General features: G+C 39.4%; 1 protein-coding gene across 1 annotated transcript in view; it reads left to right on the top strand.

Moving 5' to 3' along the window:
- The window catches only part of syn2b (synapsin IIb), a 119,946-nt gene that overhangs the window by 67,399 nt on the left and 37,002 nt on the right, over positions 1 to 15,545 (top strand). Inside the window, exons 2-3 of the mRNA XM_084736781.1 lie at positions 5,327 to 5,384; positions 6,972 to 7,063. Coding sequence (XP_084592907.1) covers positions 5,327 to 5,384; positions 6,972 to 7,063 — 150 coding nt within the window. The remainder of the gene's footprint in view (positions 1 to 5,326; positions 5,385 to 6,971; positions 7,064 to 15,545) is intronic.

Below are 15,545 nucleotides of genomic sequence, written 5' to 3'. Positions count from 1 at the left end.
TGCAGTTGTTACTATAGAAACTTAAATGGTTTCCACTTTGTACCAAAAAGCGTCGGCAATTTGGGATTACAAAAAGATTATATTGCCTGCAACCTCTTTTTTATTCATTGCACAGTGTGAGGGAGATGGTGCCAACAAAATGTAATTGGCTCTCAAAATCCATTAAGACACACTTGAATTCAGGCTTGCATGTCCAGTATCTCTATTTATTTTCAATCTTTAGATATTTTCTTGTATAAGAAAACATGGTGAGTGTCTGTCTCTCAGGATGTATGTGTTTATAGTGTTTGTTATTGCTTAATAATAACCTTAGTTAAAGGGAAACAAAATAAATTAAAATATATTGTAGTGCTGAAGATAGTGGGTCTCATCCTCATCAGATCATGTGCCAGAATTGTCCTAAATGAAGGAAACATTGCTGACTTGCATTCCTTGATGTTTTAAAGTCTTATTATGAGACACCAGTGGGGGCGAGAAATTGAATACAGGAAACTGTAGGCGTGACCTGTCAGAGATGATATATTGCTCATGACTTTATATTATGTGGCATCCTTTAGCCTAACAAGACCAAAATCCATAGCCATGTTAGGTTTCCAGTGAGGCTGTAATGCTCGGGTAGAGGCAGTTGTAAATCTATGTTGGCATTTGGCAGAGCTTGTTGCCATAGTGCTACTTTTTCAATCCAGCTCTTGCTGTGTTATACAGACTGAAAACTGTTTAAAGTTTAAACATCGCTCCTCTATAGTCTGAAATTGATCCTGCAGATCAAACTAGATCATGTCTTACACTGTTTGAACACACGTGGCAGTGCAGATCAGAGGTAACAGACCATTGGGCTCCTTGTTACAGTTGACATGTATGAGCAATGCAGGTCAAAGTAGTGCACACAAACTTTCTGTTAACACTGCAATAACCAATATTTTTATATTACTATTTGTGTTCCAAAAAGGGTCACTCTCCAGGCTGTGTTAACTGATGTTTTTAGCTGCATGGTCTTTCAGAGAACAGATTTAATCCATTATCTTGCCCACCAGATTGGTCAACATCATTAACATGAAGAGCAATAGGGATATTAGCATGGAGCGTGACAGCAGTCACTCTGACATAAGTTTTGAGGTGGAGGACTCTGACGAGGAACTCCACCTGGAGGGCGTGGCGCTCTCTTCTCCTCCTAGGTGAGGTGAATGAGCCTCCTCATCTGCCAAAGGCCCACTCTTCCCCAGCCGTTTATGTCACGCTGGTTAAGTCAATGCTGTCCTCGCAGCACGCTCTGGGATGCCCATCAACAACGCTGTATTTACTGAACTGTGGTCAATCAGCATTGTAAGGATATGACTCAGAAAAAATGCCAGAGTACATTGGAGTGGGGCTTTAAGTCGTGAGAACACCACTGTCATGCAATGGCAACATGGATGCCAAAAGTGTTGGCATATAGGAGCCACTGATGCTAACAAGTTAGCAAGCTAGCAAGCAGGTAATATGATGCAGGAATGAAAAAGGCAAAATGAAAAGATGGGGCCACTGGGAATATCAACATTTTCCTCAGACATATAAAATTACAAAGAAATTTGTAATATTTCTGTTATTGTCAGCAAATGTGTCACAACTCATGAACTCCAAGCTTTCAGAAATTTCCACTTTGAAAATCACAAGAGAGGGGCAATAATCATATGGACACTTCTAGAGAAAATGGTAAACCTGACCCTGTTTGAAGGCACAAAACCCACCAAGAATTATACAGCTCACCTCAGCTTAGCAACTTTTCACTTGTTTTTTTTGTTTTCTGGCCTTCAAAATCCATTCCCATCTGTCCTAAATTTCAGCTGCTGCAGGCAAAAAATAAAACTAAACTAAACTAAACATATGCTACCTACACAACACCAAACAGGAGACAAGCAAAATTAGCCAGGGTTGCCAGGTCCACGGTTTTCCCACAGAACTTGGGTACTTTTGAAGTGTTGTCGCGGATTTGATTTTGTCAATGCAGATTACATGAAAATCTATAAATCCATTTTCAACCACCCAGATTTTAATTGAAATAATTTTTTTAGATCCAAATCATACCAAAATAACTCCAGATAAGCCCACATGCCTGCACACACACACACACACACACACACACACACACACACATACACACACAATGTGCCACGCTTAGGCAGGGAGGAAGAGGAGGAAGGAAAGGGTTAAAGTGAAAAGACAAAACAACAGATTAGTAGCATCAGTGAACTGGTCCACATGTTTAAAGAGCAATATTTTCTATTTGATAATATACTGATCTGAGGCTACTTTTAATGGTGACACATTGAATATTTATGGTGTTTTTTATATGTTACAATTTATTTGGCAATAATCGCAGTTCTGTTGGACTTGGCAGTGTATGTGGTTTGGCAGGGGCGTATTTTGAATTCTGCTCTTGAGCTGGTTTTTGCGCCATTTTTACTGGCCGTTGAGCTGGTTTTGATCTGCCATTTGGCTGGTTTTGTCATACAGAGCTGGCAGCCCTGAAGCTAGCTACTAGCATGGAGCATTTAGCAGCTAAAGAGACTGGAGCAGACCAAACCAGAGTATTGGAATTTGTCTAGTCATTGTTTAAATATTAAGTATTCATACATTACAATGTTTTATGGTTGAATGCACTTGTTATAAGTTACTTTGAAATGAAAAATGTTACTAAACTGAACTAAAATGTATGTAAATGTAAATGTATGTAAGTGTAAATTTGCAAACACTCTTGCTTTCAACTATATTGTGATAATACGTCAGAGCGGTGTTTACAGCATAAAATGCAGCTTTAAAACATAAAAGCATTAAGCAGATGTCTACTGAAACAAGCTTTTTTAATCCCATAAAATTTAATAAAAAGGCTGTCCTTTTATCTTTCTGTAACAAGCATATCTGTCCTGTAAAAGACGTCTCTCAGACGGTTACTCTCAGCTCTACTTGAATCAGTCATTAGCAGCACATGGTGTGTATCACTGTGGGCAGACACACAGTAGTGTTTGATAGAATTAAATGAGGAAGCAAGATCAGCAGACTCACTGTAGAACACTGTAATTGTCCATTACTGTCTTGGCCTGTCCCATGTCTTTTTGAATATTTTTTTGTATTGTGCGCAGGAGATACTGAACACGTGCTGAACATGGAGCCCCTTTGGTGGCAACAGCATTGATTTTGAAATATAATCCTCTGAGAAACGCACTTTTGAATTAAAGCTGCAGGGAGTGATGCACCTTTTTGAGTCAGAGGGATGGTGTGTGTTTTTCGTGTGTGCTGTTTGTTTTTAATGATCTAAGAGAGGTTTCAGCGGTGGCTGTTTGGGCGTCATTACAGCGACATTGCAGAGTGTTAAAGAAGCTGCCTGTGCTTAAAAAATAAAATTCACATGCACCAGCAGAATTGCACCTTCTAGCGGGACTGAAGAAGATGTATTGCTGTAATTCTGAGGTCACTAATTTTGCTGGCGTGGTTATTGATTGTTGGAAGTTACGGCATCATACCCTCAGAGTGTTTCTCTCACAGATGGTCTGGTCCTAATGAACCAGACTAACAAGCCAGATGCCTCTTTTCTGCACTACACAGGGTCCTATGAGGTTATATGGAAGGACTCTAACATACATTTTTAATTTAACTGGCATAGAGAGGAACCATGAGTCCAAATACAATTTGATTTAATGTCAAATTATAAGACATGAACTGGCATACTGTGTGGTGAGGAGACATGATTATAATGGAGGACTCAAGGGGGCTTCAAGGACCTGTTGATAAGAACAAGGTCAAACTTTACATTCTGCTGAATATTCAGTAACAGTTTATCTGAAGAGGTGTGCAAAAGCCTGTATGTACACTGTCATAACCATGCCATACCTGTCATGAACATGAAGGAGTCTTTACAAATGTTTATGATTGTTGTTAAGTACCATTAGGTCAATTATGTCATTTTTAGTTAATCTTGTTTCTGCACCCTGTCGTCAAACTGGCCTTCTAACATTTAATGACATTCATAGGACAAGTCCAAATGATACCACTTTAGTTGAAGTCCAGGAAATTATCTGTTTCACCATTACATAAGCATTTGACAGTGCAATAAACCTAATGACATCTTTATTCCAAGTCCAAAATGTACCACTGTCTCATTACAAAACCAATCGCACATGACGGTATAATGACATGTTAGAACATGAAGCTAAGCAGTTTCCTTAAATCTGATAAGGTCAAGTTGTCCTGACAAAGACACTGACAGGTTATGTTGTCATGGTTAATGTCAAGTTGTCTTACAAAGACATTTTTGTCTTGGTTAAAGTCAAGTTGTCATAACAAATACATTGACAGGTTATGTTGTATGGTTAATGTCAAATTGTCTTACAAAGACATTTTTGTCGTGGTTTAAGTGAAGTTAACAAAGACATCTCAAACAGTGCCAACGCTGCATTAAAAATGACCAAATGACACTTGATGATGGCTGTCACAAACATTCATAACGACACCTTCATGTTCACGACGTGTTATGACAGTGTAATTACATGTTACATGCACCTATGCGCAAATGCTCAAATAAAGTGTTACTGAATACATGCAGACATGGAGCAGAGAAAAACGATAGGATTTGCTGAGGATCAGTTGCTGTAATCTCTGTTTTTATTATCAGCCTGGACTTCAAAAAGAAGTAAAGTCTTTCTTCTTTGTGCTCTGGGTTCTTGCTTTATTTAGCTTCAGTGTATGGGATGTTAATGGACACAGTGTAAACCATCTGCGATCCATTTACAATGTTGTGTAAAATGAGATGTCTTCCAGAGCATTTTGTCTATCTGCGTGTTGGCTGGGAGCCTCTCTGCTTGTCTTGTCCTCTCTGTCCGTCTGTCTTTGTCTGTCCCCTCTCCATCTGCCTGCCTGCATGTGTTTAGTTGTAATCTATTTCGATATTACTCTTGAGCAAGTGGCAGCCAAGATATTAAGAAGTCAGCATTAAAACAGCACTGTTATTGGATACATTCATCCTTCACATTGTGAAACAGCATTTAATATTGGAGCAGGACTGCAGTCACAATCAGAATTTAATGTTACCACCCATTGAGATGACACTAATTGCAGTTTTGGTATGGCCACACTGATCTGCTTTATAGTTTGAAGCTGTTCAAAAGGCTCATTAGAATATGCATTCGCCAATAGCTGAGAACGTTTTGGCCATTAAAAAGTGCAGAAGCAGGCATCCATTTTCTGCCTCTGATTTGTTCCACAGTGAGTGTGATGTCCAGTAGAGGGCGGCACAGACAGCTGAGAGTGAACAAATGGCAAACTAAGTCTCCTCTCCTCTTCTCTCTTCCAGGGCCAAAGTGTTTCGGGGAAAGAAGGTCCTTGGGGAGTACGACATCAAAGTGGAGCAGGTACTATATTGATCTTATGGACCTATTATGCTGCAGAATCATTTATAAAAAGGTTTAGAGGGATCAGAACAGAGATGAAAGTGAACTGATACCGTATTCACGTTTGATATGGAAATGCATAGGTTTATGCTGACAAGCTGAGACATTGGTGCCCTTGCACATATTCAATAAGAACAAAAGACTTGTTCAGACACACTCTGCTTGTCTATTGCATTACACAACAGGTTATAAGTTCCTAGAAAGAAGCTAGAGAAGGAGAGGTAAAAGGTGTCACTGTCACAAGTGTGGATTGCATGTGAACTTTGTGGTGGTTGCAGAAATAGGTCACAGTTTTAACCAAGCGTCTCTGCCTGTGTGTGTGCAACAACTTCTCCAGTGTCAAACAGGATAAATCTGAGCACTGCAATATCTCCACAACTGTTGAATGATGGGATGCCATTAAATTTTGCATGTGTATCCATGGCAGCTCCACCCTCTTGTCTAAATATGGTCACTTCTGGATCCAAAAACTCACAATGGCGACGACCATAATGCCAACTTGTGCCTTTAAAACAATAGTCCACAAACCAGTGGGTGACATCACGGTGGCTACGTCCACTTTTTTCATACAGTCTATTATTATACACAAATATGAATTCGTGTTACCGTGGTTTGCAACAATGTCTGCCAAATAGAAACTGCCAAGTCACTTTCTAAACATTTTACATTTGTCATCCTCAGCAAAAATGACCTTTGTACGGTGTATATTTAACTGCATATAAAAGTACAACCACACTTTTTAAACCACCAGTACTTAAAATGTAAAATTACACCAGAATCTTGATATCATGTTTTAGTCACTGTACAAAATTAAGTTATATGTTAACAGCGTGTGACAGTTTGGTTTCATATTGGTTGAACCACCTAACCAGCAAACCATTTTTCAATATTTTGTAACACTTGGTCATTGTGTGTGAAATGACTGTTCTGTGGGGTTTCACAGCGAACAGTTTCACTCCTAATAGACGTTGACAGATAAATTACGACCTCAAGCTTCACCACAGAAAGGAAAATAGACACCAGAGGAGACAGGAGTCGGCAGCTATGACTCAAAGAGAAATCCTCACTAGGTTTGCAACCACACCAAAGACAAGCATGCATGCATTATGTTATGTTCATAATAATGTGCATTTGTTTATATTATATGTATTGTAATCTCCTTTCCCTGCTTCTACAAAGGGAGTTCGTTAAAAGAGAAAAGGAGAAAGTAACTGTTTTTATCTACAGCTTTGCTCCCAGAACAAGACATCAATTCAAAGGATAAAAAGGATAATGTGCTGGGAATGAAAATAACTGTAATTATGGAATATTACACCTTATTTTACATAATAACCTTTGCTATTAAGAATATAATCATCTAGTATTCTCTTTCTTGCATATGACATTCTACAGGAATTAATTTAAAGCACAAGGAACCATTTACAAAATTGCTGTGTATGATAATGCAACATTTATCATTTAATGATATTCAAGTGTAGTTCACCACCTCTGTATCATCAAGACTTTATGTGAATGAAACGGTCTTGTGTCCTCTCCTAATCCTCGCAGGCTGAGTTCTCAGAGGTCAACCTCGTCTCGCATTCAAATGGCACCTGTAACGTGGACATGCAGGTCATCAGGGGCGGGACCAAAGTGGTCAGGTCAGTACCACATACAGATACACACACACCCCAGATGGACCTCATCTTCTGACACTAAACTGAAGCAGAAATAACCCTCTATCCTTAACAAGGTGCCCCTTCTTTGGAGTTGAATTTGACTATTTTTGCAAAGCCATTTGGTCCTCACCAAAATGTATGACAGCAGCATGCTCTCGATGATGCATGCCTCAATTGTTTTATTCTCAGAGCTAAACCACAGTTTCGCAATACACCCAAAAAACACAAAACTAACCTCAACCATTAATCTCTTCCCTGCACCCAGTCCTCTGGCGGTGAATATAAAACCCACCTCAGAAATATCCCTGAGTCACTGAGCAGCCAACCTTAATGTATTATCCTTCTGGCACAATTGTTTGCCAAATAAAGTTCAAGTGAACAGACCCTCATGGCTGCGCAAGCTTAACTTGCTTGTGCCTTGTATTCTGCAATATATCAAAAGCATTCAGTAGAACTATAGCTACTATAAGTCCAGACGCTCTCGTCAACATCTGTGGTTCAGGTGTGATAAAGCCATTTATTGATAAGTATTTAGGACAAGCTATTTTCCTTTGAACATTGTTGGCTAAACACGTTATATTACAGTTTGGAAGAGGTTAGTCGTCTGTTCCAGCAATGTCTCAGGGATCTGGGAAATATATATACTCTTAGAGCTAAATTGCTATGACCTGGAAGCCCCAAATACAACCAAGACCTCAACCATTAATGTGATCATAAACCCAAAACCTACTCCTGAAATAACCCAGAATCCTCATGAAAATGTCCTGACTTCGACCATCACAAAAAAGCACAAGACCAAACAGACTTACATCAATTTTCAAACCCCGAAAACAAACAAACAAACAAAAAAACACAGTGCTGCTATACCATGTTTGTACGTGTTTGACTTTTCAGGCATAGAAAGCTCAGAATGCTCTTGGAAATAATAAATATGCTTGTTTACTTCAAGTTCTGATCAGTGGGAAAAAGGGCAGAGGCGTGTGACCACAATCAGTACCCTCAGACTGGCACCGTAGATCTGCGTCCAAACATGTGAACGTACTGTAAACCAGACAATCACACACCACAGACCACACTGACACAGACACCAGTGTCCCAGCTCAAGACTGCCAGTGATTAAGCAAGACTGTAAACTCCCACTGCTCTCCAACCAACAAAGCCGACAGGAAATGAAGAAGGCAGCCTCAGTCTGACAATCAACATCTCAGCCCTGTAATTATGCTTTATGAGGGGTTGGTCTGCACATGCTCAAACACAAACACACAGTGACCATCGCCTGTGATAGAGAGGATTCAGGGAAACTTTGATTCATTGCGAGGAAGAGAATGAGTCACGTTCACCTGTATATAGAAATATTATTCTTTTACGGCATGTCTCATCTGAGCTCCTCATACAGTCGACCTCCAGAGTTGTGTCATAGTCTCAGCCTCGCCCAAACATAAACTCGCTATGGAGAAAATTAATGAGTTCACAACATAATTCTCAGTCTGTTTTGTTGTCTCCGTTCAGTGCAGGCTTTTTGGACCTTTTAAATCTCTGCATCTGTCTCAGTAATTGCCCCGTGTTCATCGATTTCAAGTCAAAGCAGTGATTTTGCTAACTGCTCCAAGTCTGAATGTTGCTAAGTAACCCTCGCTCTGAGGAAGATGTAATCTTTTCCTGACTCTGAGCATGTCACTGTGTGATCTTCAGCTTCTGTCATCTCTATTTTTATATTGTATTACTTTTTTAATCTATATGTGTTTATTTTATTTAAGAAGGACACATTAATGAACACAAGCACTTGAGTCCATCATGTGGTAGATTTAGACATACTGGCTAATTTTCATCTGCAGTTCCTGGCAGATTGATTGCATATAAAAAAAACTTTAAAAGAAAACATACAAAGGCACATAAGCACAGACAAAAGCAGGTTGATCGCATATAAAAACATTAAAAAACAGACAAAATGACAGAAACACAGATAATTTTTATCTTTTGGGGGATTTTTTTGACTGACTACAACTGAAATAACAAATACAGAATAGAAACATCAAAAAGATGAAATAATATGTACTGACAGGATTTATGGGATTTTTAGAGGGGCATTTTTGACTTTAATTGACAGGGAGAGCTGAAGATATGACAGGAAAGTGGGCAGAGAGAGAGGAGATGACATGGGAGTCGAACCAGCAGCCGCTGTAGTGGACTGATAGCCTTGAGAACATTTTATACCAACTATTTTCAGCTGCAGGTTGATACACAATCACAAAGAATGAATTGTGGTCACTAATACCACCATGAATTGTTTATCACTTGTAACCTTCCTTGTCTCAAGGCGGGAGTCAAAAAAGATATTGCACTCAAGATGTTACAGCGCAAACACGGCCATAAAGTTTTGCAGCTTATTATGATTAAAGCTATTATAATTATCTATTAACTCTTCATTTATTTATATCTGTAGGATATCTGTTGTTTTTGTATGACTCACTCATTTGAGTGTTCTGTCAGGTGTTTGTTATTTGGGGTTCTTTAACTGTGCGGTCTCCCTCATTCCTCTGGGCGCATGGAGAGCTGTTTTCTCTCCACTCTGTGCCGGACTGTTGCAGCGCATAACCATCATCTCAGCTCCTCACAGCAGTAGGTTTAATGTTGTTTACACTTTTATTCACTCATGGTGAGTATCAGGCACTGTCTGTGCCATCTGTGCGCATATAATACTCTGATGCGCTGTATTGCTTCACCTATCTAAAATCACTCCTGCCATGATCACTGGAAAGTCTGGGTATGACACCTGTTATGAATATGCTGCAGTTACCACCAACCCTGTGAAGCTGCAAATAATTTTCACTCTAAGTGCTGGTGGCTATTAGGACTGATGTTTGTGAATTGGACTTTTTTTTTTCAGACTGAGGTTCATTTGCATATTAAGGTGCCAATTTTGCAGCAAATGTCTGCATATTACCTTGTTTAAATATGTGCAAATAGCACCAGAGCACTGGGATGCTATTTGCTCAGCAGCACAGTTAAGGGTGCATTTCACTCTTTGTGGGTGCTTTGAGAATCAGATGGTTTCTTTGAGTCTTATATGTGCAGGTTTAGCAGCCATAAAAGCTGCACTGTCCTTATGTGAATTTGCCTTTAAATGTGCTAGTGAGTATTTAGGCTGCAGAATGTGTTTGTGGGGATTGACTCAAATTGAACTGCAGAGCCCATGTTCTTTGTAATGGAGGAAAATGTTACCCAGTGCCACACTGTGACTTATTGATGGAGGTCAATGGAAGAGCACAGTAGCTCTGTCTGTGGTTTCCTTCCATATGCTCAGCTTCACACATCTGCATTCATATCAACTGGGAAAAAGAAATGTCACTAAAAGGACAATATTTGATTAAAGAGGTTCATGAGACAAGTTAAATTTACAACATACAGTTTTCTGATAACTTCTTTTTCCTTTTTCCTCGTAGACGTTGTTGTCTTTATCATTTCTTTTTTAATCTTAATAGTCAACTTTTTTACTTAGACTATTCATTATGAAGTAATTGTTGATTGCACAGTGTAATGGTTATAGAATAATGACACAGTCCCCTTTTAGATTGGTTCCCTGGAAGCCTCACTTTCATCTTTCTGCCACCTGGCACAATTTTTAACAGAAAAATGATGTCTCCATTATAGACTAAATTACAGAACGTATTGTTTTCTCCACTGATGTTATCCTCTAATGATACTCCCACCTCCACACCAACACCAAGTTATGTTGGTGCAAAGCTACAACATCACTCAAACTGTTATTACTATACAATGTATATGATTACAATAGCTCGTCTCCCTCCCCCAGCTTAAAACATCTGACAAATACGTGGAATAAGTTTGTACTATAACACAAACAGCAAACATAATTGCACACATTGGTCACTTTCATTTTGGGCAGAACTTCCAAGTACGAATAAACCCTCTGTTGTGTGTCACCCCTACTCTCTCTCCTCCTGTCCTGTCCTCACTTCAACTGTGATATGTCTATAGATGAAACCAGTGAAGTACCGAAAGTTAACAAGCTTCCATTGCTGTGGTGTTGCCTCCCTACAATATGTGTGCAAACGTGAGCTATCATAAGAAATTTCCAATTATTTGCCTTTACCTTTACTTTTTATGTAATGTTACTTCAGACAACAATGTCTAGGAAGTTGGGAAGAACCTGTGCGGTTCGGTTGCCCCAAGTCGAGTCAAACTTCAGTTTTAGAAAAAAATGGAATAAAAAATATACAAGTTTTTACTTCATGAAGAGTGCTCCTGTCTGAGAGCAGACAGAGATTCACTGAGCGTACAGCGAGGACCACGGTGTTCGATGTTCGAAAATCTTGAATACCTGATGAAAAATGTGAATTCATGTATATATATTTTAATATACATGACACAGTACTTACAAATGTGGTGGAAGCAGTCAATTTTTTTCTCTTCTCCATCATGCATTTCTGGCTATTGTCACAACCAACGTCAGACTACTATGTAAAATTTGAAGAACATACCTTCATCTGTTACTGAGGCCGCTGTCTAACGTCATCAATCCAATTATCATCAGGCAACAGCAGACACGGTGTGTTGAAGGGAACCCCACACAAGTGAGATCTCGCCGGAGCAAACATTTTCACCGAAACCGTGAAAAATCTTGCAAATTTATCCAAATTTATTAAACCTATTTATCACATATTCGTGTTGTCATTTTCAACGTTTTACTGTAGCATGCTGATTTTGGCCTTCAGCTTAAAGCACCACTGTGTCTGAGTACACCCTCACAGAGCCACTAACATGCCTTTACACTGTGAGTCTTGTTTCATATTTGCTGCAGGGCATCATGTTAAAAATGCTCAGTGAAAAATCCCCACCAAAAGCTGGTTATGACCGTGGCTTTACTGGCCACTCAGATTCAGGGTATTAAATTGAAAGTCATGACCACGTTGGTCTCCACAGCCCGCTGTCAGTAATAGAGAGATTACAGTCACATTAATTGCTGTGTCCTCTCCACCACAGTCTTTTTTAGTTTCTTGGAGTGTCTGATTAGTATTCTCGCTGCATGATGAGCCGGTGGTGGTCACACTGTGCCAGAGTTTTCTCTCTCTGTCTCATTTCTCTCACTCCTCTCTACATCTCTTTTACTCTGTATTACTTCTCTCCGTCTCTTTTCTCACACCTCTCTTCTGTCTCCCTTTGCTTTTCCTCACATTCCCTCCCTCACATACTCACATTCAGAGACAAAAGGGAAAAATAACAGGAGTCATGCCCTATCACCGTCAACCTTTCACTGAGCTGAACTGCACTGAATATTGTTTTTGCCCTCGACCCGTTGGTCACTAATTGCTTCTGTGAGCCGCAGAGCTGTGGCTTTTAGTGCTTTTACTATGGAGGCAGACACATTTAAAAGTAAGACATTAAAAAATATCTAAAACTTTTACAAAATTATAGGCAATCATAAACCTCAAAACTTGGAACCTATTATTGTGCCATTTAGCTTTTTTTTTTTTAAATTTTGTACCTTAGATTCCCTCCCCATTTCCTCTCAAGCTTTGAATGCAAGATTCTTCAATAGAGTTAGTCGTCATGGTTACAGTGATAATAACACAAGGTTAACGTTACCAGCAGATCATGTTCACGCTAAAAAAAAAACAATGTTGACTGTCAGTAAGAAGCAGGAAATAAACAATCTTCTCTTGTGTTTTGTTGACCCATCCGCGTCATAATTAGGCTGTATTCAGATGCAGTCAGACGTTGAAGTGATTAGCCGCAGGGTTGTGGCAGTGGTGCGGTGGGTTTGAGGGGTTGTTTATTTGTGCTTAGACCATGAGAACCACTTAGAACTGCTGTGAAACAATCAGGAAATAACGTTGCATTTCTCTGACTCACCAGCTCTCTCGTTACAAGCGCTCCCTTTCTTCGTTCAGTCTCTATCTTGCATGACCACAGCTGCTCTCTCTCTCTCTCGAACAAAGAAGGCTACATGGTATTGTTCTTGTTTAGTCCATGAACTCAGGCTGGACATGACCTGATTTCAGAGATATTTCAGGCTGACTGTGCAGCGGTCTAATCGCTGGCTTACGTGATTGGACATCACAGCGTGACACTGGGCTACATTTCTCCAAAAGCCGCAGGCTGTTGCATTTTTTTCAGCATCCCATGTGGTCCCCACAGCCGCAGCCTTTAACACACTACCTACCTTCAAAATAAATAAGATACCTGGCGTTGTACTGCAATGCCTGATTCTGTTTGAATGTGCCCTTATTGCAGCTGTTAGAGAGCTCTTGAATGTGAACATGTGTTGTTTTTGTTCACTTGCCGCAACGTGTGATGCTCTCGTTCTTCTTGGGAGGACAGTCTTCTAATGGACTGTCATGTAGGGGAGCTCAGTGTGTCATAATTTGGTGTGAATGGACGTTATGTTCTCACACCCAACTCGTCAAATACATCAGCTTGGTCAGTGGCTCTTCACTTCGAAGATGCTGTAGGTAGCATTCGTTTTCGTCGTGCAGGGCTTGGCGGTTGAGTTAGCAATAAAAATATGCAATGTCTAGGTAGACTTTCAAAATAAAAGCACAAAAGTACTTGGTTAGGTTACGGAAAAGATCTTGTTTTTTATGTAAGTTCACATATGAAGTGTTACGTAAGTTAAAAAAAAAAAGCCAACCATGATGTTCAGTTTCACACGGGTCATAAACCCCAGTCATGGGGAAAAGTCCTGTGTTTGTTTGACCCATCCATCCACCCCACCACCTCCATGTGCAGACTTTCTTGCTCTTTATACTATGTCAATTGACTTTGACAGCTCAGCAAAACATAACACTAAAGACGTAAATGACGCTAGAAATGACGCCAGAGGGGTGCCTACAGCTTTATAGTTTGTGAAGCATTAGGACATTGCCCAAGCTGCCATATTTGATGCGTTGGGAGTGAGAACAGGCTGGAATTGATCATTAATAGACAACTTCTGAATGCAGTTTTCATGATTTACCAGTTACCTTTTCTCTGTTTAATATTTCATCACATGCGTGTTTTTAATGGTAAATAAAACTGATGAGCACTTGATAGCAACAGAGAGGCAAAAGTAATCTAATGTGAGACCTGTCAAGTGTTTGTATGAATTCTGGTTGATGACTGGTCTATTTTTTTGTATCGATCCTGATGCTAGTATCAATACTCAAAATGACTCAAGCACCAGTACTTTAGATATCAGTCTGCTCCCTCCTACCTCACAAAGTGCAGGCACCCTGACCACTCATAAGGAATCACTATAGTGTGGTGACAATGACCTTTTGTTCACTTTATTTTAGTTAACTTTACTTTTGCATCAGCCACGTGCTCCGATATATAATTTATATGTGTTTATTTGCAGCTCTGTCATCATGAAGGACTTTGGCAGCTACACAGTGATCACCAGGAAACAAGTTCTCCAAAGGCATTCAAAGTCTAATTTCAACATCCTTCCAGAGAGACACTTTAATATACAACAATATGAGCAGTGTCTGTTTTTTGTTTTTTTTTGCCTCCTCTTATCTGATTATCGTCTTACCAAGTAATGCATTAAAAAACATCATTTCAGTTTATTCTGCTCAAGATTCCCTGCTTGATTTTGTTAAAGTGTCCCAGATCCCCAGCTGTATGTCAGCTCTCACAGTTTGAAACAGAATTGCACACACAAAAAAAGTACAACAATAAATTCAATGTAGAAATATCTGACATCACCCGAAGTGAAGATCCGACTGAAGTAAAACTCAGCTCTTGCTAAATTGTGTGGTTTCAAAAGAGGGAGGACATGACCGACTCCTCCCTGGAGGACTGCACAGTTAAATTCCTTGCTAAAACAACAACAACAACAATAAAGCTTTGCCTGCTATTGTGTAGTGTTTTTTAATCTATTTTTTAGATGTTGAATATCACATTTTTGAACAAAACTCCATTTGAAAATAGACACTTGTTTTTTAAATGTCCTTTATGAATGATACAGTTCATTGTCATGGATATAATAATGCTTGCAAATCATACGTTCTAAATTCATATCATTTAAATAGTTGTGCCAGTGTAATTATAGATGATTTAAAAATAAATGTAACATCCACAACCCACTTTAACATTCATTTACCATCCAGTTTTTTTCATGCATTCAGTGTGCCAGGAAAATTTATTTAGCAATCCAGAACAGAGTCCTCAGTAAGAATCCTTCACAGATGATGATCTATTCTCGGACGAGAGATATGACGACCACTCCATCGTGTATTTTTCTTTCTCCAATTTCAGTAATTTACGTTGCCAGACAGACTTATTCTTTTTGTGCCACATCATCCACAGTGGCGAAGAGAAAAATATATTATCTTTAATGTGTGGCTTTGTGGGTTTTTCCTCTAATGCAATCCCTTCTCTTTCTTCCATGAAAAAATGCATGTCAGTGAAATCTGCCAACCCAAATGATCAAATAACCAGACTCTGACCCTTTGTCCAGACA

Source organism: Lutjanus erythropterus, chromosome 2 (assembly GCF_056507025.1).
Source record: "Lutjanus erythropterus isolate fLutEry1 chromosome 2, fLutEry1.hap2, whole genome shotgun sequence".
NCBI lineage: Eukaryota > Metazoa > Chordata > Actinopteri > Lutjaniformes > Lutjanidae > Lutjanus > Lutjanus erythropterus.
The sequence above is the reverse complement of the archived record's forward strand: the minus strand, read 5'-3'. Positions and strand labels throughout refer to the sequence as shown.